At 47.5% G+C, this 27,010-nt stretch overlaps 2 protein-coding genes across 2 annotated transcripts; one reads left to right on the top strand and one right to left on the bottom strand.

The window, feature by feature from the left end:
* The first annotated feature begins 15,397 nt into the window (after nucleotides 1-15,397).
* Nucleotides 15,398-18,804, top strand: LOC124653107. The gene is made up of 4 exons (XM_047192166.1): nucleotides 15,398-15,591; nucleotides 15,669-16,049; nucleotides 16,718-16,982; nucleotides 17,073-18,804. Exons 1-4 carry the CDS (start codon nucleotides 15,563-15,565, stop codon nucleotides 18,576-18,578), a joined length of 2,181 nt encoding a protein of 726 aa, XP_047048122.1. The 5' UTR covers nucleotides 15,398-15,562; the 3' UTR covers nucleotides 18,579-18,804.
* A 2,770-nt stretch (nucleotides 18,805-21,574) lies between these two features.
* On the bottom strand, nucleotides 21,575-26,550 carry LOC124655500 (PP2A regulatory subunit TAP46-like). Its single transcript, XM_047194381.1, has 9 exons — nucleotides 26,295-26,550; nucleotides 26,088-26,210; nucleotides 25,880-25,966; nucleotides 25,650-25,754; nucleotides 25,309-25,470; nucleotides 24,267-24,302; nucleotides 24,108-24,179; nucleotides 23,425-23,702; nucleotides 21,575-22,033 (listed from the first exon to the last, which is right to left on the bottom strand). The coding sequence occupies exons 1-9, from the start codon at nucleotides 26,442-26,444 to the stop codon at nucleotides 21,799-21,801; spliced, it is 1,248 nt and encodes a 415-aa protein (XP_047050337.1). The 5' UTR covers nucleotides 26,445-26,550; the 3' UTR covers nucleotides 21,575-21,798.
* Nucleotides 26,551-27,010: the final 460 nt, after the last annotated feature.

Here is a 27,010-nt window from a genome sequence, read left to right as displayed (position 1 = left end):
AATTCGATGCATACTTGGTTCTTTTGCCTTGGCTCGCCTGCCTTCTCTGGGCGTTCTTTGGCGTATGAGCACAAGGTTCTTTCACCAAAACAAGCATCTTCTTGAACTTAGAAATAACTCGAAATTTTTGCAAAAAACCGGTATAACCGGGGTTAGTTAAACTTTTCCGGATTGTTCTCTCCCGCTCCTCCTCTTCGCAGTTCATGTTCTTATCCCCTACCGGTTTATCTTGCTTGCCATGAAGCCGGTTTGCGGACAGCAGCAGAGTCGAAGACTCCGGTAGGGTTTAGCACACTACTAAACCGGAAAGAAAAACGTTCAATAAGCAACCGGTAAACTGAAAAAATAGACAAGTTACATGCAACTTAGTGGGGTAGTCCCCGAGATTCATTCGAGGTTCCGACATCTTTTATTCATAGCATATAAGGTACAAAAAGGAACTTCTTACACCACAACTTCAAGAGTAGAAAGGACGCAACAAGGCTACATTCCATGGACGCTTGGTCTCCTCTCCGGACTTGTCCGCCTTTCCTTTCTTCCATTCCTGTGCATCAATCAGGTAGTAGGCATCATTGTGGAGAGCCTTGCTCACAATGAAAGGCCCTTCCCACGGCGGGGAAAGCTTGTGCCTGCCTTCGGTGCTGCTGCACCGGGCGTAGCACCAGGTCCCCTTCCCGGAACACTCTCGGGTTAACCTTCCGGCTGTGATAGCGTCTGAGGTTCTGCTGGTAAATGGCTGTTCTTGCCAAGGCCAGCTCTCTTGCTTCTTCTAGCAAGTCCACATCGTTCTCTCGAGCCTCCTTTACCTCTTCTTCGTTATATAGTTGTACCCTTGGTGAATCATGGAGAATGTCGGTTGGTATGACCGCTTCTGCTCCATAAACCATGAAGAATGGAGTGTATCCGGTAGACCGGTTTGGAGTAGTTCTTATGCTCCACGACAACGATGGTAGCTCATCGAGCCAACACCCCGGCGATTTTTCCACCGCATCGATGAGTCTCGGTTTGATACCGGAAAGCACCAAGGCGTTTGTTCTTTACACTTGGCCATTGCCTTGTGGGTGTGCGACTGAGCACAAATCCAACCGGATGTTGTTGTCCTCACAAAATCTTTTGAACTCACCTTGAGCAAAGTTTGTGCCATTGTCGATGATGATACTATGTGGGTATCCATACCGCAAAATGACATCTTTTAAGAATTTAACCGTCTGTGCGCCCATCACACTTTGCGGTGGGTTTGACTTCTAGCCACTTGGTGAATTTGTCCACCATAACCAAGATGTGGGTCATGTTTCCCCTTGTCTGTTTTGAATGGGCCAACCATGTCTAGGCACCAAACTGCAAACGGCCAAGTCAATGGTATCGTTTTTAAGCCGGAGGCTGGGGTATGATTTTGCTTGGCGTACCTCTGGCACCCGTTGCATTTTCTTACCATATCCTCTGCATTTTCCAAAGCTGTTGGCCAATAGAACCCATGCCGGAACACCTTTGCCACCAGCACTCTCGAGGAAGCGTGATGCCCACACTCTCCTCGGTGAATCTCCTCGAGCATTTCCTTTCCTTCTTCCGGTTCCACACATCTTTGGAGGACACCGGTAACACTTCTCTTGTACATCTCGCCATTGATGATGGTGTAAGCCTTGGATCTCCTTTGGATTCTTCTTGACTCATTTTCGTCAACCGGGAAGGTGCCGTTGACTAGGAATTCCTTAATAGGTTTAACCCATGACGGTGTCTCCCGAACCAGGAACACTGGTATGTCTATGTCCATGCTATCCACCAGCATTGTTTCCCCCGGTACCAGCGCGGCAGCGGTCGATCTTACCGGAACAGTCCCCGAGCTTACCGGAACAGTCCCCGGGTTTCCTTCGTCGATATCCATTGGTACAATGTGTGACTCCGGTACAAAAATTGATTCCGACTCCGGACTTGGCTTGATTGATGGTACTCTCAGGTGTGCCAAGGCTATTCCGGGAGGAATTTCTTGTCGGGATGAGCCCAGCTTGGACAAAGCATCCGCAGCTTCGTTTTCTGCACGCGGTACATGGTGAAATTCACACCCTTCGAAGAAGCCGGCAATCTTTTGCACGTGAAACCGGTACGAGGCCATGTTGGCATCTTCTGCGTCCCAATCTCCGGAACACTGCTGCACCACAAGATCTGAATCTCCATAGCAAATGATCCGGTGTGCACCGATTTATTTTGCGACCTTAAGCCCATGGATCAAGGCCTCATATTCAGCGACATTGTTTGATGCCCTGAAATGCACTTGTAAAACATACTGGAGATGATCTCCCTTTGGTGAGGTTAGCACCACACCGGCACCTAGACCCTCCTTGAGCTTGGATCCATCAAAGTGCATCTTCCAGTATTCCAGTCTTTGATCCGGGGGCTTGTATTGCATTTCTGCCCAATCGACCAAAAAATCAGCTAAAGCTTGCGATTTGATGGCGTCTCTTCTTTCGTACACCGGAACATACGGTGATATCTGTATTGCCCATTTCGCAATCCTGCCGCTAGCGTCCTTGTTGCACATGATATCGGAGATGGGTGCTTCACTCACCACCTTCATAGGATGTTCCTCAAAGTAGTGCTTGAGCTTGGTGGCGGCCATAAACACGCCATAGGTCATTTTACGGAAGTGCGGGTAGTTTTGCTTTGAGAGGGAGAGCACCTCGCTCAGGTAGTATACCGGCCTCTGGACGGTTTTTCCTTCCTCTTCTCTTTCTACCACCACAACAACACTCACGACCCGGTTGGTTGCTGCTATGTATAGCAACATCGGTTCTCTTTCCAACGGCGAAGCCAATATTGGCGCGGTAGCTAACATTGTTTTCAGCTCCTTGAACGCTGCGTCTGCCTGAGGGGTCCAGACGAATTTGTCGGATTTTCTCATTAAAGCATATAGCGGCAAGGCCTTTTCTCCTAACCTGCTTATGAACCGGCTTAGCGATGCTAAGCTTCCGGTAAACTTTTGTATGTCCTTCAGATCCTGCGGTATCGTCATTCTCTCAATTGCCCGGATCTTTACCGGATTGACCTCAATGCCTCGGCTTGAGACGAGGAAACCCAGCAGCTTGCCGGCAGGGACACCGAAGGTACATTTTGCCGGATTGAGTTTCATCCGGAACCTTCTTAGGTTGTCGAATGTTTGTCGGATATCGTCAATTAGGGTATCTTTTACCTTAGTTTTTATCACGATGTCATCCACATATACCTGCACATTCTTTCCGATTTGATCAAACAAGCATTTTTGCATACAGCGCTGGTACGTTGCACCAGCGTTGCGCAAATTAAAAGGCATAGTGATATAGCGGTAAGCCCGTGCGGGGTAATGAACGCAGTTTTTATTTGATCTTCCTTTTTCAAGGGGATTTGGTGGAAACCGGAGTACGCATCCGGGAAAGACAACAACTCACACCCAGCGAGTGGAATCAATCACTTGATCGATCCAGCGGTAAAGGAAAAGGATCTCTTGGGCAAGCCTTGTTGAGGTTGGTGTAGTCGATGCACATGCGCCATACCTTTGGAGCTTTTGCCTCCAGGTTCTCATCTTTCTTCTTCTCGACCATCACCGGATTGGCCAGCCACTCAGTATGCGTGACTTCCACAATGAAACCGGCAACTAGCATCTTCGTCACCTCTTCTCCAATAATCTTCCTCCTATCTTCAGCGAACCGGCGCAATGGTTGTCGCACCGGCTTGGCATCTTTCCGAACGTTTAGAGAGTGCTCAGCCAGCTCCCTCGGAACACCTATCAAGTCATCAGTAGACCAGGCAAAGATATTCCGATTCTCACGGAGGAAGCTGACGAGCGCGCTTTCCTATGCCTCACTGAGACCGGCACCGATACGAACGGTACGCTCGGGGAAAGCCGGGTCCAGCACGATGTCCTTTGTTTCCTTTGTCGGTTTGAACGCTGGAGCGCTCAGACTTGCACTCATTGCCGCTAAGCTCAGCGTGAGGACTGAGCCGGCGCAAGCTGCGGTTTGCATCCTCCTTTTTCCTCCGCGATCACCAGCGATTCCGCTAGGTTCGATCCGGCAGATGCTGTTTCCAGTGAGATTTTGTAATTTCCCACCACAGTCAAGGGTCCACGAGGTGCCGGCATCTTCATCTTGAGATACGCCGTGTGGGTCGAGGCCATGAAGGCCGCCAGTGCCGGTCTCCCCGGCAATGCATGATACGGACTATCTAAGTCCACCACCTCGAACTCAAGGTTTTCAACCCGGCAATTGTCACGTCCTCCAAACGACACATCCACCCGGACTTTTCCAACTGGTGCGCAGGACAAACCCGAAACGATTCCATGGAACGTCGTGTGCGTTGGCTGAAGCATGTTTTCTGTTATGCCCAGCGTATGCATGCTGTGCTTGTACATTATGTTTATGCTGCTCCCATTGTCTATCAGCACCTTGCTGAACTTGACGCGAGTCGTTGGCCCCTTCATGATTGGGTCCACCACGAGAGCGTAGCCACCCGGGTTTGGCATGATTTTAGGGTGATCCCGGTATGACCACGAGAGTTCTTGATCTGCCCATGGCATGTATTTTGGCACTGCCGGCATCACCGCGTTCACCTCCATAGAACGACGGCGGAGGCTTTGCTTGTCTGTCGGCTCGGTTACGAACACGACACAGCACACATCAGGGTCCTTATAAACGTTCCGGCCCAAGGGTGTCGGTGGAGGTGGTTGGCCGTAGTCTTCTCCCACCTGATTGACTTGCTGATACTGCTGTCTGTTTTGCTGAGGGTGTACCGGCACGGCGTTCGCCCCGGTAAGCGGTGGTGGTGGTGGTAGCTGCTGCTGACGCGGCATGTCCGGTGGTGGCATCATAGCATTGCCCCCTTGTCCTTGGGTGTCTTTTACCGCCCCCTTTTGCATCAAGTACTTGGTCCAGGTACAATCTTTTGTCAAGTGGTTCGACGGGTGAGCCGGATTCGGCGTGTGCCACCGGCAAGGTTGATCCATGGCAGCTTCCATGGTGTATTTCGCGGGTTCTTGCCAGTTCTTTTTCGGCCCCAGGGTTTCTTTTCGACCCTTGTTTCTTAGGACCAGCCCATGGCTGCGATCCGGTTCTTTGCCTCCGGCTGCCGTCGGCATCGAGTTTTCCTGCACAGCAGCAACTTCTGCGAGCCATACCTTCGATCCGGGAAATCTTCCCTCCTTTTGTTGTTCCGGTTGTCCCGGTACTGCTGCTGAGGCGGGTTTGATTGTTCCGGCTCAGCTTGTATCGCCGGTTGCATTGGGTCTCCCAACGCGTAGTTATCCGCCACACGCATCATCTCCGCCAACGTTGTTGGCATGTTCCTCTGCAGCCTTTGCCACAAAGGCGAACCTCGCCGGCATCCTTGGCTGAACCAAGCGATGGCCTGTGCCTCTATCACTCCTTCACAAGAATTTCTGGTGGAGTTCCACCGAGTCAGGTAAATCCCGGTCTGTTTCCTGCGGGCGCTGCACGCACAAAGCGAGTTGCTGAGGCCTGTTTGGCCTTCTGTAGGTGCTGCTGAAGTTGCTCACAAAAGCTTCCTCAAAGTCCAACCAGCCATTTATGCTCCCTTCCGGCAAGTTGTTCAGCCAGATTCTTGCCGGTCCTACTAGGAACGTCGGCACAATTCTCACGGCCCAACGGCGGTTTCCTCCTCCAGCTATGACTCCTCCGCCACCAGCAACGTATACCGCGGTCACGTAATCCGCGAGCCAATCTTCCGGCTTAGTGGTGCCATCGTATGTTTTGGTGTCACGGGGCAACTGAAAGTTGCGAACTGGTGGTGGCTCTTTCATGATCCTTGGGCCAAAGCACTTTGGACCCGGAGGACCCTCTGCCTCAATCATTTCAGACAGGTACACTCTGTCCAGACGGTGCCTCGCATCCCGTTCCGGCAAGTTTCTTTCTCCCAACCGCTCTCCCAAAGGTTTCCGGTAAGCGGTGAGTCTTGTTGAATCAGCTTCATCGTAATGTTCTGATGCCGCGGCCCTTGCCTGCCGGTACCTTGGTGGAGGCATCTCCTCATCATCATACGCTGCCCTTGCAGCCGGATAGTTTTGCCCGGTTTCATGTCTACCGGCATGATTGTTTCCGGCATAGCCTCCTTTGGCGTAGCCTCGATCTGCCCCTTGGCTTTTTCTGCCGGCATCATGTTGCCCGGCTTGTTGTTTACCGGCAAGGACCGGATCGTACACAATCATCTGCTGTGCGTTTACCTCTTTTTCTCTTCTTCTGTCCGGATGGGGGGACGAGGCCTGCCCATGGGACTTGCTTCGGCATTCTTTGTTGAACGCGCGGATTTCGAGGCTATAGCCTTGTTCAGCTTAGCCAGTGCTCGGCGTTCTGCTGCTCTACGGTATCTAGCAGCTCTCGACACGCTCTTGTTGTTTTGCCAAAGCCTCTCCGGTAGCGAGTCACACAAATCTACGGCAGCCTTAGCAGCTTTTATGGTTTTATCCGGACTCATCGTACTTAGGTTTTTCTACAATGCTAGCAGATGCAGAGGTACTCTTGCCGGTAAGAACTTCCTTACGCAAATCCTGATCAAGATTGCGAGCCTTAAGCCGGTTTTCTGGTATCCTAGCAGCATGAGCGCCAACAGAAGCAAAGCCATGTGCAGCATTATACTCACGTACGGTTAGGTTCAGCTCGCGCTGCGCCCTGACGACGTCCTTGCCGCTCTCGAGTATCTTCTGGCGCTGCGCCTCCAGCTCCGCCTGAGCCGTTGCCGGGTCGATGTTCTGCGCGATGGGCGTCGCCAGCACGTTCATCGCCTCTTGGAGAGGCGTCGCTGGTGGTGCGGAAGACGCTCCCGGTGCGCCGGCGTCGCGCTCCAGCGGTGGCTTGGCCGCACGGGTCGCAGCCGCACGACCAGCAACTTCGTCCGCAGCCTCCTTGCCGGCTGCACCAGCCATCATCACCTCGACGCTGCCGGCGGCGCGGCCAGCACAGAGCCACCTTGGCGGGTCCGGTGCCACCAGCACCGGCGAGAGGCGCTGGCGCACGGGGACGGTGCCGAAGTAGACGCGGTGGCTGCCGAACTCGATGATGCGGCCGTTCTTGGGGAAGATGCCGCCGTTGGCGAAGCAGCCCGCGTTGTCGTTGATGAAGTCGATGGAGTAGAAGCTGCGGACGAGCGCGGACACCTGTCCGCTCGCCGGTGAACTCGAGGATGCCCGCCCGAATATGTATTCCAGCATGCGCCACTTCATGCCCCACGGTGGGCACCAACTGTCGTCGTGGTGAACAGACAGATGCCATAGGATGGCTTAAGTTGGGGCCGAATGGACGCAAGAGGATTCGGGGGAGGGTTTGTGATTAGATGGGATGAACTTCCGGATGGTTTCCTCAAGAACTTAGCCAAGGCTAGAGGTTGAAGAAGAAAGACATAAGGAAGAACTCGCTCTAGATCATCTTCTCTATTGATCTCAACAAGTTACAAGTTTCTCAGTACAAGTTCTTCTCGTGTTCATGCGCGTCCCCGTAAGAAGGGCTGCCCCCTCTCCTTATATAGGGGAGAGGGTGGCTTACAGGGCAAGAAACCCTAATGGCATCTTTGACTAGACTAACTACTTTACAAAGCTACTTTAATCATAGAAGACACCGGAGTCCTCTTTAATCAGGGGTGCTAACGTCCTCCGGCTTCTTTGACCGTCACTCTTCTCTTTATCGTCAGCCCTTCGTCTAAAGTTACTTTGCTTAGCTCATTTTTGTCTTCTAGCTCTGGAGAGAATCTTTGACCAGTCCTGCCGACCTGCTCTTCCCTCCGGTGGCCCGGTATCTTCTTATCCGGTTCCGGCATACCCTCTTGGGGATACCGGCTTAGCTTCACTTAGCTAAGTTCTTATCTCTAAGTTCCGGTACGAACCTTAAACCGGTATCTTGATGGCTCAAACCATCCGGTTTGGCATGCCTTTGGCATACCGGGGGTCATCCCCCCAACATGAAAGCATCGACGCCAACCCCAAAACACCTAAGATAAGGGTGTTGCTCGCCATCAAAAAGGCTTCAGCACGAGCAACACCAACAACGAATAAACTGATCTCGCCTAGATCGCAAGATGCGATCTAGGCAGCATGTTGCTTACCCGGGAGAAACCCTCGAAACAAGGGGTGGCGATGCGCCTAGATTGATTTGTTGTGAACGTGATCGTCCTCCTTTCTCAATAACCCTAGATACATATTTATAGTCCATAGACTTTCTAACTTGGGAACAAACCCAACCGTGTACGAGCTAAACTCTATCTCTTAATTCTAACCAACACGTAACCTACTATAATTTACAGATACACGGGCAGTCTAGCCCAAACTTCTTATACAAGGCCGGTTCAGGAATATTCTCCGTGCATGCCCTCTAAGCCCATTTAATCACGGCCCATCTCCAGACTTGGTTAAATTCTGGTGATAACAGTTATTTAGGCCGTTTGAGACACGGGTTGACCCATTACGGAACGAAGCCCATAGGCCATAGCGTGATCAACCGATTGACCCAGTATGAAATACGATAAAGAAGAGGGTTAAACAGAAAGTAGCCGAGCGGCGAGCGGATAAGATTTTCCTCTCTCTCCCGTGGGTTTCAGCCCCAAATTAAATCCTCACTGGAATGAGGAGCGAGGCCGCCACCGAGCGCTGGCGTCGGCCGGATGGCGCCGCGTTCAGGTAGTATGCTTTCCTTGTTAGCGACATAGGAGGCCGTCCGGCAGCGCGGAACCTCCACCGTCGTGTCCCGGCGCCGCCGACGCGCGCACATATCTGCCAGAGCCATCCCACTTCATGAACCTGTCGGACTACGTGCCCTCCTCCCCCTCGTGGTCGCCGGCCTGCCTGCAGCGCGGAACCGGCACCATCGTGGCCCAAGGCTGCAACTCACCCACGTGCTCTAATGCAGCGGCGACTCCACTCCTGCCATCAATCGACACCTGATGAAGATGCGAGCCGCCACCTGAAGGTGTGGACCCGCCACCGCTCCGCTCCGTTCTGAGTCTGACGACTCCTAATCGAAACGAAACCCTCCGCCGCGTGCTCGCTTGTCCCGTCCAGCGGGAGGAGAGGCAGGGATCTCCTAGATGGTAAGGGGTCAAGAGCAGCACATCGTTGTTTCAAGCGCAGAGAGTTGAAAAGACAACGAACCGGTACGGTGGTAATTTGCTGTATTATGCGATTTGGTGGGAGGGCAAAACGGTCCCAAAAAAAAGCGTTGACGAAACATTTTGGCAGAAACCTTAGCTCCTTTATTATTAGGTATATATTAGGGATACTTGAACACTTATGGATTTTATTTAATGAGTACTAACCTACTAATGAGTTTTGTGAAGCTTTATGTGGATGCAGTTTTTTAAGTTCCAATCAATATGGTGATATGAGATGAGCAAGAAGATGCAAGAGCTCAAGCTTGGGGATGTGTAGATGGATCCCAAGAGAATATTCAAGAAGATGCAAATATCTAAGCTTGGGGATGCCCAAGGCATCCCCCTATTCATCAACCAACATGAGGTTGTCTCCTTCAAACTCAATATTACCCATCCACATGTAAGCATTGTATATAGTTGCTTTTATTATCTTTGGTTTTATCCTATTTAGTTTTATTACGTTCTTTATTTGGTTCTTGTTTCTTTGTCAGATTCACTAATAATTGGAAAACAACAACAAAAACAAAAAAAGGGGGTTTGAGAGCTCCATCAAATAATCATGCCCATCTTAAATGGCTATAAAGAAAGAGTTTTATGGGAGACAACCCAATATGTTTATATTTCTGTTATTTACTGCTTTGTTGAGTCTTGGAAGTCATTACTACTGTAATGACCTCTTCTTATCATGTTTGTTTTGTTTTTGTGCCAAGAATTGCTTCTAATGGTAAGAAAGTGGTATTTGGGAGATTTGCAATCTTGTTTACTGTTTCTCGTTCGTCACGAGAAAAATCGCCAAAAATCACCAGAACGTAAGTTGAGCTGCCAATTTACGAACATCTTCCCCATGTATTTATCTAACTTTCATTAGTTCAGAGTTTTTCGAGTTCCGCAGCGTAACTATTTTTTAAAAATCAATTTTTACGAACTGTTCTGTTTTGACAGATTCTTGCACTGTTTTGCATTTGCATCTTTTTGCCCATCTTTTTGAGTTCTCTTGATCAAAGAACCTTATTGAAGTTATGCTACAGTAGCTAATGCTTATTAAAATGCTTTTCATATGTCATACTGAACTTTGTAGATTTGATTAATATTATCATTGCACTAACGCTGCTAATGAGATTTGTGATGAGTTTTGTATGAAGGAAGTTTTCAAGTGTAGGAAAGAAGAATGATGAGATGAGATGAAGAATGGACAAAAGCTCAAGCTTGGGGATTCCCATGTCACCCCAAGATATATTCGAGAAGTACAAGCGTCAAAGCTTGGGGATGCCCAAGGCATCCCCTTCTTCATCAATAAAAATATCAGGTCCTGTTTCTGTTCACTATATTTTTATTGCTTCATATACTATGTGTTATTCTTGGAGCGTCTTTATTTTCTGTTGTGTATTTTATTTTCAATAAAGTGGGCACCATCATACCATGTTTATTTGCGAGAGAGACACGCTCCGTTTTAATTGTATGAACGCTCTAGTTTTCACTCTTATTGTTCAAAGAGCATTTTATTTTTGCTAGTACTGCGTTTAGCTCCGGTTTTTCACTCCTATTTTGTTCAGACCTTGTTAGTATGCTTCAGTTATATATGATTATCTCTCTGATCTTTAATGAATATTATAAATGAGAGTTGTTTCAAATAAGTTGATTGGTGTTGGATACGAGTAAAAAGGTTTCATATTAATAGTGATGCAAATGGAAGATCTCCTCTGATGTTTCAATTGGGTTGAATTGATCATTTAGTTTAGACTTTTAATATCACCATATGCTTTAATTAATAAGTTTTGTCGCTATGCATGATTATGATCATTATTGCTCTCTTAGTTGGTCACTATCTTTCTTTTTGCTAGCCTTCATTACATGCTTGAGTATGATCTCTACTCGTGCATCCAACCGCCAAAAATCAAAATATGCCAAAAGTGTCCACCATACCTACCTATATGTGGTATTTCACCGCCACTCCAAGTAAATTTACATGTGCTACCTTTAAAACCTTCAAAATAATTCCTTCTTTTTGCAATACATAGCTCATGGGAAAGTAGCCTAAAAAAATATTGTGGTGAGGAATATGTCACTTATGTATCTTAGTTCTTATAAGCTGCTTGTTGTGTGGCAACCATGCTGACATGGAGACACCATCATCATATTTTTGATAAATATCACGTGAGTTACTATGCATGTCCGTCTTGTCTGAAGTAAAGGAGATAACCATGATAAAAGGTTAGAGTATCCATATTGTTAGAGAAGAACATTGGGCCGCTAACCAAAGCCATGTTTACATGGTGGAAGTTTCAGCATGGACATTAAAACCTCAAAAATCTCTTATGAGAAATTTATGTTGCCAAAAGCTTTAAGCTTAAAGAGGAGTCCATTTGTCTGTTGTTCATGTTGTCCCGGTATGAATGTCTAAGTTGAGAATAATCAAAAGCGAGAAATCCAATGCGAACTTTCTCCTTAGACCTTTATACGGGTGGCATGGAGGTACCCCTTTGTGAAACTTGGTTGAAACATATGTAATGCGATGATAATCCATGGAAATTCGAGCTAACTAGGACAAGGTGCGGGCACTATTAGTATTCGATGCATGAGGCTTGCAACTTATAGGAAGTTTTATACATAACCTATATTACTTATTGCTACCGTTGACACAATTGCCTCTCTTAAAATTTTATATCTCTATGTTTTCAAAATAAAAATCTCTAGCACATGTTTAATCTCTGCTTCCCTCTGCGAAGGGCCATTCTTTTACTTTTATGTTGAGTCTTCATCTTCTAAGTTATATGCACCGTCTTATGAGAGCATAGTTGTCATTCTTAGTTCTATGTGCATGGTCCCAAAATTATTATTGATTGAATCATGAATGTGTTATTAATTGTTCTTAAATTATTTGTATCTACTCATCCTTTGAACTTTGTAGGTGCATGTCACCTCAAAAATTATTTTTTTATCACTTACCTACTCGAGGACGAGCAGGAGTTAAGCTTGGGGATGTTGATACGTCGCAAACGTATCTATAATTTTTGATGTTCCATGCTTGTTTTACACTATTACTATATGTTTTAAGGGACTAACCTATTAATAGTTGCAAAAGTGCACAAGTTCTTGGTTTCAACTTGTTGTGCAGGAAATAGGCAAATATGGAAGGAAATAGCTCATTATGGTGAAATCTGGAATTTCCCGGAATCTGTGGCTGCTGAACACTTTTCAAAGATCGCTTCGAAACTCCATCAAAACGACGTCCAATGGAAAAGTCGTAAACTACAAAGTTGTAGAGAATTTCAAGACGAACAATTTGGACATCTTGTTCGTCCAGAACGGACAACGGATGCATCCGGCAGAGAAGAATTACTGCGGAGGTTCGTGCAGTCTCGGAACTCCGAAAGTTGGTGACGTATTTGACACAAACTCTTTCCATACCTGGATATTTCGGCCCAGCCACGAGTTGTGAGACTCATGAAGGACAGAGGGGAGTCCTAGGAAGATTTTAGAGGTGCCTAAGAGCCCTTGGATCAAAGGGCATCCATCCCATGACCTAGATTGCATCTCCAACACTATATATTGATGGGAAACCCTATTTTTGGAGACCCCCAAGCATTGTCACGAAAATCCTCCTCCTTGGCAGCAACCAAGGAGGGGGAAACACTCATCTACACCAGCACCAACTCAAGGAAGAAGAAGGCTAAGGGGCGGCGCTCCCCCATGATGCCGGCGGCGGGGAAGGAGTCCCCCGCGTCGCCGCCGGCGCCGCCCACGCCTCCGCCTCCCGGCGCTCCTCGCTGAGCCCTCCAACGTCTTCACCGCCATCTCCATCACCAACTCCTCATTGTATTCAGTGGTCCATCCTCTCACAAACCTCTGTACCGCCCTATGTAAACATGGTGTTTGATGCTATAAGTTATAATCCTATGATCTATGTCATGTTGTCATAGTTTATTTGTTCTTTGATTGATTGGTTGTTTCTCTTTGGTTCATTAGAGTCGTATGTTGATATGTTACCGTCCTTGGTGCCCATTATATTTGTGCGCGCATGGATCAAGCACCATAGGGTTGGTAGTACTTGTATACTAGAAGGGGGAAGTTCTGCCGGAGTGACAGAAACCTAAGGACGCGGACCGGATAGTTGCATGTATGAGAGTAAGATGACCATTTACTTAAGGCTATGGTTGGAGAAACCTTAATGCTTGCTAGTATTTACGGATGTTTGCTAGCAAGCCAATCATATAGTACTTGTAATCCCGGAGGGAGAGCATATATATTTAGCCTCTCCTACATAGAAAGCTGCATCGGAGACATTGAACCCAAGATCTTCACTAATTGATCTTGGACAAAGCCACCACTATTACCACCGCCTTTCCACACTCATGGTACTGTTAGTTTAGTTTGTTTTATTGCTGCAGCACTAACATTTATTCCGTGTATTTTATTGTTCTGCAAAGTCACCTCTCATACCCATTATCGCTCTAGTTTTATTTCCTAGATATTGCAAACGCTTAGTTTGTGTAGAGTTGTATCAGTGGTTGATAGAACTTGAGAGAATGTTTATCCTACCTTTAGCTCCTTGTTGGATTCGACACTCTTACTTATCGAAAAGGCTACACACGATCCCCTATACTTGTGGGACATCAGACACGAAAGGGCGACCTATGCTCACACAAGAGGGTTGTTTTGTATCCTACCATTAGGAGGGGTACGAAAGGAGTCTTGTAGATGATATTCGACTTGGGAAATGCAAACCTACCTAGTCAACACTATAAACATATTGCCGGGGTCAAATATTGTCTATCTGCCGACAAGCCCTTGATCATCTTGTGTAATGAAGTTGCGCCAACGAACTCGTAGTGTAGCTCGAGACAAGGGTTGAGTACATACTTGAGATCATGCATGCTTGTTTGCATTATTGTCTTCTCTTGATGCGTGTTGATTCCTCAAACTTAGGTAAGTAAGTCGTGGCTTGGTACACTTCCCGACTTCGCTAGTGAAGTTAAGTCCCTCGTTAGCTTTGTTGGTGAAGTTTTCGTCTTCGGGTCTCCTCAGGTCTCCTCAACTCTATTGATAAATTCGAGGTTCTTACCGACCTTTTTTGTGAAGTAGGGACTTGTGTCGTAGCTCCATAACTTCGATACTTGAATCACATTGTTTCTTGACCCTTGACTTTGTTGATGAAGTCAAAAGTAGTAATTCAGCCGTCGAGCCACTTGAGTTGAAGCCCACAAATTACCTAAACGGCTACCTTTGACGGTTTTTCAACACACGCAGGCTCGAGACACTCCGTCGAATGCCAGACACACCAAAAAGGAGGTTACGGGGTAAAAAGGGGACTTCACTCATGGAGAGTGGATTCTAGTTTTTACACTACGGTTATGCATATGTGTCACGTATTACCCCGCACTTTTGCTCCGGTGCTCCCCCTTGGTAAAATTCAAAAACAAGGACGGTGAAGATTTTCCCATATCCTTTCGTAAGCCAGGGCATGCTCGTAAAATTTAAAAATCTAGCATATACGTATAACACGGTAGTGGCCAGTAGGGCCCACGTTATCATGTCCGATTATTTTTGTACATATGTGTACTACTACGGTCACGTGCTTGCGTGACGTAATGTGTACCAAAAAGTCAGGACATATAAAAGGGTCGTGGGCGTCTCCATCTGCGTATAGATACCGTAGATGATATACATTGGCTGGATATGGGTTTCGGTGAGCCTAAGGTAGAAAAAAAACAAATATAACCCCTCAACTTTAGTTAGAGGGAGCACTAGAGCATGACTCATTGCCCGGGGTAGGAGTTGCTTCAATATCTTATCTAAGAGAATTTGAACACGTCAGTATATCATTTTGCTTGTTTTTGTTATGTAGGACTGATGTGTTGCTTTTTAATGCATCGCTGCAAAATGTGTGTAAATAGGAGGGTGTAATAGTTGATTGTGTTGGTACTCATCTTATTCATTTATTTCATTTCGCCTCGTTGTTTTGATATTTTTGAACTCCGATCATCATCTTACAACTTGACGAAAGGACACACATCAGAAAACTAAGGGTTCTAGGTTTTAAAAGTTAATTTAGACGGATTTTCACATTATTGTAATAATTTGGGGCTAAAAAGTGTATTCACTCGTGGATTGATGATTGTAACATCAATATTATTTGCTGACAAAAAAGACATAGACAATTGGAGCTGCTGACAGACACCCGACCCGGTTTGCCCACCCGCCAAGCCTCCTCACTGTCTCGTCCCGCCGATGAGGCTAACATCTTCGTCGCCGGCGCCGGCGCCGGTCGCGGGCGTCAGCTTTCGATTTCGGTTCGCCTCCTAATAAGGCGGCTCCGCCGGTGCCCGTGCTGACCGCAGCGCAGAAGCCGCTCTGCTCCAATGACGGCGCACCCCCAAACCCTCGTTTCACCATAAATCCCCTCCCTCCCGCTCGTCCCTATCCATCTCCAGTGAGAGTGGGGGCAATGGAGTTGCTCGTCGACGAGGAACCGAGGTTAGCACATGTCATGGCGCGAGAAATTCCCTCGCCTCTGCCCTCCCCATTTTTTTCGCTTATTCCAGTTTGCACAGGTCGGGCACGCCCATGGCGCTCGGGCTCGGGGAGGACGCCATGGAGGCAGTACGGAGAGCATTCCCCGGTCAGGATTTTGCCATTGATGTGGTGAGTCGAGCTTTTGGCCGGCCGGATCCGGCGGAGCGCAGCCAACAGGATTCTTCTGCCTGTGGTATCAGCGGCGCGCGTGCCTCAGAAATGCGTGTAGATTTGGAGCAGGCGGAGAACGCCGGACAGAGTTGTGCACAGCAGGAATCGTCTGCCTGTGGAGTCCGTGGACCGGATGCCTCAGAAAAGCAGTTGAACTCGGAGGAGGCCGAGCCCGCCGGCCAGCGCTGTGAAGCCCCTCCTGTGCCCACAGATGTAGGTGCTGAAGCCGCCGGCGGCTGGAAACGCAGGTATGGCTCGGTTGACCTTCAGCCCCCTACACATTCCATCTCCACTGGATCTATTGTCCGATGCCTATTCTCTAGGCCTGTTTTTCTTTGTAAGTAGCAAAATCAGTTGGTTGCCACAAACCTTGATGCATATGAAACTGGAAATACTAGTGCAGCTTATTGGTTCATTAACTATCTGGAGAATAGCTGCTCAACAAATATCAATAGGCCTACATGGTTGTCCCCTTTCCCTAGCATTGCTTCGAATTTTAGATGTTTAGGTTGCACACTGGTGTAGAATTATATTGCCTTCGAGAACCATGGCATAGCCAGGATGGTGGGCATGGGGTGATATAAAATAACAATTTGCAAAATATAGTTACAATATGAATGATGTTCACTTATATAGTTAATAACAGAATATAGTTACAAAGATAACAGAATAGTTATATTGCCTTCGAGAACCATGGCATAGCCGAGATGGTGCCCACCCGCCTGTTATCGTGTCTCCGCACTCGCAACTCTGGTTCTACTCACTAAAATCTTCTACAAAAATATGCCAAGGGCCTCTTCCCTTTGCTCTCTTTAATTTTTGAATTATATTGCCTGCCAAGGAGCAACTGCCTAATGGATAATACCCTGTTAACATGCAACAAAGCCATATAAATCTTGCGTCTTATTGGACTCAGGGTAAGGCGAGGTCGTATCCCGGATGAGCGGGAACCAGACGCCTGTCGTGTAAGCGCGCTGGAGAAGGCATTGACTGGCTTCGCAGAGAGGCAGACTGATGCCGTTGTCAATCCAGAGGTGGGGACCTGCTTCGATTCGATTGAAGAGGCATATGATTTTTATAACCTCCATTCCTGGGAAATGGGGTTTGGGATTAGGTACGGCAGCAGCAGGAGGAATACAAATGGTGGTAAAACCATGCAGGAAATTACTTGTGGTCATGGGGTAAGAATACGTGTACATATAGTTACTAGTACTTAGCTTTCAGTGGCAGTTGGTCCTGAAACATTATGCAATGATTCTGTTGCCTTGCAGAGTAAACGACAGGCGAGCGGAAAATCAGGCAGATGCGAGTGCCCGGCACTAATTAGGCTACTTAGAACTGATGACAACGGATGGTATGTCACCCTGCATAGGAAAGTGCATAACCATGCTTTTTCTAGTATGTATGGAAAGAAGGTGCATTGGCCATCTCATAAGCATCTAGATAAGTACACCAGGGATTTGGTTTGCCAGTTAAGGCACGATAATGTTAATTTAGGTGTGTATGATACAATTGCTTCTTTTTTCGGAAGAAGGGAGAACGTCCCTTTCAGTAAGCGTTCGATCAGGACACTGTGTGGGGAAGTTATTCGTGAGCTAGCTGATGAGGATGCTAGGAGAACCACGGAGACTGCAGCTGCATCTGAAGAAAGGGATCCGAAAAAACATACGCGGGAGGAGACGGCAAACAACTGTACCACTCCTGATTCTGCGAGTACGCTGGTTGAAAGGTACCCTGAGCAGGATGATACACAAAATTTTGAGGCAGGTAGGCTGGGCGATCTGATGTTAGCTTTTGGGGATTGTCACCTAGTGCTTAAAAACTGCACCTATGATGATCTCATCAACTCCAAGAACACCATGTCGGGTCTCGAGGAGGCAGTGAAGGCCTTGACCCCCCACCTTAAGCAGGGCATCTTTTGTGACCTGTGGTCCAGTGCCCACAATTCTGGAGGTGTTGTGTCAGCGCAGGTGCTGACCATTAGGGACCTGTTCAGGTTTACACGGTGGCTCACAACTACCACAGGCCAGCATAATCTGCAGTCTGTTCAGCAGCGTTTCAAGCTGGTCAAATCTGGAAAGAACGTCTCCGAGCCTGAGGAGATGGCCCTCCTCCACCTTTATCAGGCTGAGAATGATGAATATTCAAGTCAGATGAGCAAGCTGCAGGAAGAAAGGGATGGGAAGATTGCCCACTATATGGCCAAGATCGAAGAGACCCGCAAGTCCTTCGATGTCAATGTTGAAGCTGCAAACGCGCAATACCCTGTATCCGCTTCCTATGTTGCCCTGAACAGCAATGAGCTCCGCGGCCAATGCTGGAACATGTATCTCACCCACTGTCGGAAGGAAGCGAAGGATCTGAACATGCAAGCCTCAAACATTGTCGACAAGTATGGGCCAGAGGTGCAGCAGCGTCACCTATTTGAGTTTTGCAGCCGGGATGCCAACCGTCAGACCCTCCTCAAGTATGGCCAGACAAAAGTCAAGAACCTGAAAAAGGCAGGAGCAGCCCGCGGAGAAAATACTCTTCATAGCTACATGAAGCTCCTTGATATAGAAAAGGCTTATGCGCTACTCGCTGCTGAAGAGCAAATTCCCACTGGGCCAGATACAAGTTGTGGTGATAGTGAGGATGAGGATCACAGCAATAGAAACAACGCTGTTGCAAGTGATGAGGCTGTTGAGGCCGCTGAAGGTGATGGACATGATGGGGGTGAAGATGCACAAGGATCTCCGCAGCAAAAGCGTCGTAGGCATGGTCAACCCTATGTTTAGTGCTGACTCCTAAAGCATGTGACTCTTAAGAGGATCATGCGACTTAGATGTTTCCTTGTATATTATTGAAAGTTCAAGGCGGAGATGAGGTTCAGATCAAGTCGTGGGAGGACTCGTGGATTCTGAATTAACCTCTTTGTGAGGTATATTCAAATCTGTACAATGATTATAGTACCATAAGCATCAATGTTGCCAAAGCTTTTCAAAAGGGCTGGTATGTTTTCAGGTTCAAATTAAATGGTGATTATGGATGTATAAGCTACACTTGGGGCAATATTCAGTTGATATCTTCTCAGATTTTCGTTTTCGAATAGTGACTGCAATGTGCAATCCGTTGGAAGGTGACCGCATCAGGGCAATACTCGCACGTTAACTCTTTATATTGCTCTCTGATTCATAATTTAAAAAAAAAAAACTGTAGACAGATAAAATTCCTGCAAGAGTTAAATTTCTTGTTTGTTGATGTTTAAGGAGCGGTTTTCTTTGTGGAAATGATCTGACGAGAAGAAGCGGGAGGGAGTCCTTGAAGTATTAGTTCTGTACTAATGATGAACCAATGAATCATCTGATGTTTCCTTGGCCAGATGCAAGATATATTTCAGCACAAATTTTCTCTTGATATTGATGGTATTTCATATGCTTGAGGGATGGACATGCAAGCGATCCAGAAAACTTTGGCAAGCTGTTGGAATAATTCATCTTATCTTACATTGCTTTTTATTTAACGATTGTATTTGCGGGTTGTTGGTGTTCTCTTTATGTGTGGTTTTGCTTACTAGCTTGGCTAGTATTTGCCACTAAACCCACGGACCTCTTTCATGAATGTGCCTCTACACAAACAAAAAAAAGAATGTGCCTCTAGACGTTATACAGGATCTGCATTTTGTAGGTAAATGAAGTTTGAAAGATTCATGGATATGCAGCATAATATAAAATGTCTGCTTAACTGCTTAAGGCGCAACAATGTGAACCAATAGAATTTATGTGCAAAATTTTGTTTGTGAATTGATTGAGCTAAAGAGCTTTCATGTCAACCGCACGTGCACATGTCAATATCTGTTTTTTTCCTGATAACTGAATCGTCATATTTTGGACATTTCTATTGTGCTGTTCTAGGAGCAGTCAGAAGTGGAGCACACCTGAGTAAATTACATATACATACCACTTTTGGGGCAACGGTTTCGAGTTAGTACCATCTTTGGTAATTTTAACAAGTAACTACCACTTCTGGGGCAACAAGTAACAAATAGCGCAATCCTTGTGTTGACACCAATTTAACCGTGCGGGCTCACATGTTAGAGCAAACGCCCGTTAGCCAGCCGTTAGGGCAGCAAGTAAATTACATCTGCCTTGCTCCTTCATCCGTTCTTCTCAGCTAATTCTGTTCGAACGTGCTTGTCTAAAAGACGTATAGGCGACTGCTGATCCCATGTTCATAGAATACTTCGGGCAAGGGCAGGGACGAGCAGCACGCTCCGCCGGCGCGGCCCGGCAGAAGCATGGCGCGAGGAGAGCCGCCAAGGTGCGCGCGCGGGTGATCGCCGTTGCTGCTGCTGTCGCTCGCTTGGCCGGGGCGCTGCTGCTCGCTGGCCGAGCCGCTGCTGCTGCGCACGCGCACGCCGGCGAGCGGTCTAGGCGCGGAGCGAGGCGAGGCAGCCGAGGGGAAATCAGTTCGTGATGTTGAGGGTGTCGATGGAGCCGGAGACGGGCGGTGCAGTCGCGCAGGTCCGGCGGCCCGGCCAAACGCGAACGGTCGGGCGTCGGGGCTACTACTGCTTGCGCGCGATGCTGCTGCATGGTTTCTGCTCATGCGCACGCTTTTTGTTGGCTTGCTAGAGTTGCTGCATGTGCGGGTGAGGGTGAGGGAGAGCGCCGCTGCTTTCTGCTTGCCTGCTCTGCTTGCGCGCTACTGCATGCGCACGCATCGCTGCTTGCGTGCTGTTGCTGCTATCGCCCGACGAGCGGGGTTGGACGGGAGGAAATGGACGGGCACGCACACGGGCGCGCGAGTGGCAGCGGTCTGCGACGGGCGCGAGCACGGGTTGAGCAGGACACGTCGAGGGTAGCAGGAGGTGCTGTCGTCGTCTCCATGGATAGGCGGCGGTGTTCGCAGGGGCGGGCGAAGACGCGCAAGAGCTCCGGGCGCCGGCGCGGGTGAAGGCGCGAAGGAGCTTGCGGGCGCATCAGCTGGCACAGGCGACGATGGTGCTATCGCAAGGCGCAGTCGAGGCTGGGCCGGACGACGCTGGCGCAGGCCGGCAGGCGCGCGCGGGCGGCGCAGACGGACGAGCGCACGACGGCAGGCGCGCGCGGACGGACGAGCGCAGGACTGACGCGGACGGTGCGGACGACCGGGCTCAAGACGGCAGACACGCGGACGGCACGTTGTTGCTGCTGCTGACTTGTCGTGTCACGTCTGTCGAGGACGACGTCGAGATCGCCGCGCGCCCACTGGATGAGGATCGTGGCCGTGCCCTAACGGCTGGCCGACGGGCGTTTGCTCTGACATGTGGGTCCGTGTAGTTAAATCAGCGTCAACACCAGAATTGCGCTATTTGTTACTTGCTGCCTCAGAAATGGTAGTTACTTGTTAAAATTACCAAAGATGGTACCAACTTGAAACTGTTGCCCCAAAAGTGGTACCTATATGTAATTTACTCAGCACACCTGGGTAGTAGCCAGTAGCGGTGGTGCATGAAGCGCCGGACCAGGTGTTCCTCCTCACCTACGTCGAGCATGCTCGGCCAGCCCCTCACGTTTTCCGCTCACGTCGCAGGCCTGGGTGGACATAGAGATCGTGGAATCGTGCGCCATGGCCAATGGAGAATCTGGGTGGGGATGGAGGTGAACAGGTCAGGAAAACCAACATGACCTAGGACGAGTGTTTCAGTGCACATCGCTGGAGAAAACCGATAGCAGTTGGTGTTTCAGTGCACATCGCTGGAGAAAACTTGTAGCAGGTTCAGAGGAGCTAGCTGGTGTTTTTACTGCCAACCGACGATCAAAACAGGTGGATTCATGACTATGCATGCTACCTCAACAAGTGTGTGGATGAGGATGAACTCATGCACTAGCAACATCATTTTGTATAATGTACTCTGAAGAACATCACCCAGCAAACATAAGAGGGAAAATAAAAGAAATGTTATCTGAACATCACTCAGAAACATGGACATTAGTATCATGTGGTATTTTTTCACTAGTGTCAGTAGCCCACGATTTAGCCGCATGGGGTGAGCTTCTTGTTGCCTGCACCGCGAGGGTTCTCATCCTTCCAGTCATCCCATGCCCTTGCTTTCTCCTCTTCGGCGTCCTCGTCATCTTCGGCACGACTAGTATCATCTTTGTGCCAAGAGGAGGTGGCCTCTTTAATTATTTTGGCGGTGCTTTCTTGCCATTCCTCCATAATTTTCATTTCAGTTAATCCGGCTTCTTCTATGCTCATTGTCGGCATCCTATTGTCCCATGCAGGCAAAAAGGCAATATAAAAACTGAATCAGAGAGTAGTCTGCATGCTTTGCAAATGATACAGTGAACTGTCAGAACAAGACAATGCAACACCACTTCAGAGGATAAAAGTTACAATGGTTTAACATTCTAAGAAAATATATATTGGTTTCTATCAGTAATAGTTGGGGTAGCAGCCACTGCGCTCGCTCAGCCCACTTGGGTTCAAGGCCTGACCTCTACTCGGGCTCGGTTGTCTCTTCTAAGTAAAAATGCCACGTGTGCTAGTGCCTGTTGGTCCAGTTTTTTTATATAAATGCAGAAGAATAGTGGAAATTCAAATCTGAGCTCTGGCTCAAATGCTCCTGCCTGAGTAAGTAAATTATATAAAAACAGTAAATGAATTTTTTTTAAATCAGATCTTTTACAATGAATATGAACGTGTTTCCTAACTGTGCGCAAAATTTCACTCAGAAAAGACATGGGTGGTGGTCGGTGCAAAATAAACAAAATTCGGTGCTCAAAGGAATATCATGTGTGCCTATTTAAAGCACTCTGATTTGTTTTTTTTCCAGCGCCCACCACTAGTGTCTTTTCTTGACGAAATTCTGTATACAGTTGGAACACATGTTCATGCTTGCTGTAAAAAAAAACAATTTTTTAAAACTAGTTTTGCTATTTTTTCGATTTTCTCACTCAGACAGGAGCACATGAGCCTGGGAGCCAAAACGCGTTTGCCTGAAGGGTAATAAGTATCTCTCTACTTGGACATTTTTGTCATAAACTATGATTGCATCTAATGCACACGTCCAAATGATTAGCTTGACATCATAAGCATATTTCCATGTGTTCACATCAACACAGATATTGGAAATATGCTTAAAGGCAACTGTTGTATGTTTAGGGAACTTATATCGCCCTTACAGATGTATTTTCATCTTTTGTCCCTTTTCCATAACAATTTTAAGACGGTATTATGGGGAGCTTTCTGCCTTTATCAAACATCAAAACATAGTATCAGTCTCCAACTAACCAAAATCATCAACCTTTTCAATATTTAGCAGCAAAACTAACAGAGTCAGCAACGGAGGCAGGGGGTTACCAAGGGATCTATGACTTCAGACAGAGATGCAAGTGGGTCCCGCTAAAATCCCACTTATAGTTCATTTTGTACTAAAAACCCACAATGAACTATAAGAGGGATATTAGTAGAATCCCACTTGACATGCTAGAATATTAAGGTATGGGCATATTGTACAATTCTCAATGCAACAAAGTAGTGTTATGCATTACAAGTTGTGAAAAAAAATGTTCATTCCCATTCTTCCACAGCAGAAAAAAGATCACCAGCAGCATACTATGTCATTGGAAGCAGTATAAGACCAGTTCAGAAACATACCTGTAACTAGGCTGAAAAACTTGTGCCGCCATTCTTTCCCTTTCACTAGTTAGTCCCCCGCCAACAAGACTTGCAGGTCCAAATATCATGGGTTGATGTTTGTGGTCATGAGCTTGTGAAACGCTTGCTCTACCTTCAATGACGTCTTGAGCAAAAGTGGCACAAGTAATTGGATTAGCTGGCTTGGAATATGGTGCTCGGCTGGCAGCATTATGGTGCCATGCCTCAGCCTTTTGTGTACGCTCGTCGAGCATTTCACGAGCAAATGCACCACCATCCTAAAAATCCACAAACATGCATTTTTTTAGAAAAGAGAACTCAACACAAGGGAGCCAAATAAAAAACAATAATATATGCAACCGCTTTTCTCTGATAGAAAGCTGAGTTATATTCTAAAAAGTCACATTCACAGGACCTAATAGTTATATATTATTCATAACTAACCAAAATCGTTCAACACTGGGAGAAACTCAAGTGATATTTTTTCCATAAATAAGAGATCTGAGAGATGATGTGCACCCATGGAGTTTGTGAAACAGACCAATTGTAAAAAAATATCGTGAACATACAAAGCATGCACTCCCACCGTATCAGGAAAAACAATTCTAAAAACATTCCACAGAAAAAATCAGCCTAAGATGCTATTGATTGAGCTGGTAAGTTGCTTCTAATAGTTCTTTTACCTTTTCTTTTCTTTCTTTTACAGCCAGAAGCATTTCTTCTTCCTTCTTTAACATGTCAACAAGATCAAAAGCCTACAGAGGCAACAAAAAATAAGTCCATCTGAAGTCAAATAATATTCTGAAAAGAAGCACGGCAACTTGAAGATATCAATAATTAACCTTGCACAGAGCCAGTGAGATCGTAGCTAACCAAGCCTGCAGCATAAAACAATAAATCCAAATAGTATCAGAAGTTCCTAAGTTTTTGCCTGATGACAGAACCAAACTACCAAAGTACATTACAGACTAACATTCTAAAAAGATATGCTCGTGTGGGAGGGAACAAGCGAGCTTCAGAGAGAAATCCTCTGCCAGCTCATCATGAGGGATCAACTAGCATATACAAGCAGCGTCCAATCCATAGCTGACAGGAACCCAGATTATTCGAATTGAGGAATTAAGCACAGGACAGAAGTCTTCAAGTCAAGTATATACCTCTTCGGGTCACTACTTTGGGAAGATGGGTCGCAAAGCAAACAATTTTAGGTCAATGTTCCTGGTAGGATATAGATTTTTTTCCTATTAAAATTACAAGTTCCATTCTTTAGAGGTTATAACATGAAGACCCTGGGTCAGGGGACAAAGTGTCGACCTGTGATCTGGGCATCTATGTGCCAGCCAGCGAGATCATGGTGGTGCAAAGTGAAACAGATTTACAAATAGCTTGCAACCTAGCATTATCAGATAGAATTATCTAGACCTGGTGTTTTGCGCCAAACAAACCAATTTACCAGCTGCAGTCTTCATTCTACTCAAAGACTAATGTAGTCATGTGAAGAATGAGAGAAACTAAACAGCATAGGAATAACGAAAAAGATAAAAATTATTAGACCTGTTGTGAGAGAAGTACTATGGTAGAACTCTGGCCCTAGTTGACATATTAAAACGGGGGGGTGGGCAATTTAGCGCATGTGGTCGATCCCCCATTGGTTTTCAGTAACCTAGATGGAACATCAGATAATTATTATAACTAAATTAATCAAACTATCTCGGGTTGAACTGAACCGAGCTTTATATTTCAGTGCATCAAACATAATTTATACAGTATTTGGATCCTTTCGGAAATATAGAGGTCATGTTGTAACTCTACAATAAATGTTGGTAGTACGATCTTGCAAACAAGGTCAGATCAACAAGTCATGCCCAAATACACAATACTAACCTCTCTTTCTTCCTCTCCACCATCCTCAAAGTCATCTTCCTCGCCGGCTTCAATCGGAGCCGATAAAGCTGCGGCTCTCAACGATCGCCCGCGCCTTTCCTTCCTCTCTCTGATCTCTTGGAGCTTTGTTTCTGCAGCCTTCTGCCGCCTGAACCGGGCAACCTAGCTCAAGAATCAGGGAAACTGAGTAACCTATATGAAATCAAGTAATTAACCGCCTTCAAAAATGTAACAAGAGGGTGAGCGGCCTATGTGTCCCGACTTTGCATGATTAGTGCTCCTCGTGTAGGATTTCAATTACTGGTCGAGTCCTTAAGGTTATATGGGGCCAACAGGCTCACCTTTTGTTCTCTTCGGTTTGCCGCGGTTTCAGGCCGCCCCTGCCGAGATAACTCGAGCTCGTTCTCTGGGACAAGCTCCAGCGCTTCACATGTAGAAATGAACTCCTGCAGGTCCCAGCAGGAACGATTAAGATGTGATCAACGGGTGATCTCGTAACACACGCGAAAGCCCCTGAAGAATGCATCATAAGTAAGTGTGTGCCAGATCAAGTAAAACGTGACGGGCGAACCTTCAAATGGTCCTGTGACGCCTTGAGAACTGGGATCCGGTCCTCCTGCTCCACCTGCTCGGTCATTTCACCGAGGTAGTACGGCACCTGAGGAAACCAAACAATCAGAGGTCATACAACCGCGGCCGTTGCACAGGCAGACATGAAATGGGGATGGAGCTCAGATGCGGCGGTGAGGAAAGGGAGGGGGAGGGGACAGGGGCCATACGAGCAGGTACTTGAGGTTGGCGGTGGAGACGTCGTCCTTGGTCTCGTTGGAGGAGAAGAGGCCGAGGTTGCTGACCATGCCGTCGCAGCGCCGCAGCAGGTCGACCCCCCTGCGGATCCCTTCCTGCCAAGCAAAACCGAGCACGTCAGGAGGAATAGCGCAAATCGAGGGATGGCGGTCGGGGAGGGAGGGAGGAAGGGAGGGGACCTGGTCGAGGGAGGAGCTGGAGGCGAGCGCGTGGAGGTGGGACGCCCTGTCGAAGAGGGCGGGGAGCGGGAGATCGCCGGTCTCCTCCGGCCCCGCGTGGAGGCGCAGCTGCGCTTCCATCCTGCTGCCGACTTCCTCCACCTCGGTCATTTGGCACCGGGTGCCGGAGAGGAGGGAGATCGCCGGCGGGTAAAACCCTAGACGAAGGGGAGCAGAGTCGCCGGGGAAGAGGGGGAAGCAGAAGGCGAGCGTCGGGGAGGTAGGCTCTGCTCTGCTCGGTTTGGCTTTGGCTTTGGGCTGGGATGGGGTTCGGGTCAATGTGGCTCTGGACGACCCGAGCGAATGTCCCAGACACAAGCGTCTGTTTGGATAGCCGCAAACCCCACTTATCGTGTCAGTGTTGATGCAGCTCTTTTTTCTTCTTCTCGCCGGATGGTAATCCGAAACCACAAAGGGAATTCTTTGCTGTTTTGCAGTGAACTAGTTCAGGAGGTCACGACGCCGGAGGTTGTTGGCTCTTCGTCACGCAGTTTTCCTAGCCGGAGATGAAGGTTTCGATAACGTGGTGACCGGCTTCTGATTGCCTGTCTTTGGTGCAGCGTATCAACTCCTCTACTGTTTAGATCGGTGCACTGGTGCAGGATATAGACCTCTTCCTTCACGACGGTTTCCTTTATTCGTGTGTATCGTAATTGTAATGAGGCAGCTCATACTTT

This window comes from Lolium rigidum, chromosome 5, assembly GCF_022539505.1.
Source record: "Lolium rigidum isolate FL_2022 chromosome 5, APGP_CSIRO_Lrig_0.1, whole genome shotgun sequence".
NCBI classification, from domain to species: Eukaryota; Viridiplantae; Streptophyta; class Magnoliopsida; order Poales; family Poaceae; genus Lolium; species Lolium rigidum.
Note: the sequence above shows the minus strand (reverse complement) of the source record. Positions and strands in the feature narration are given on the sequence as shown.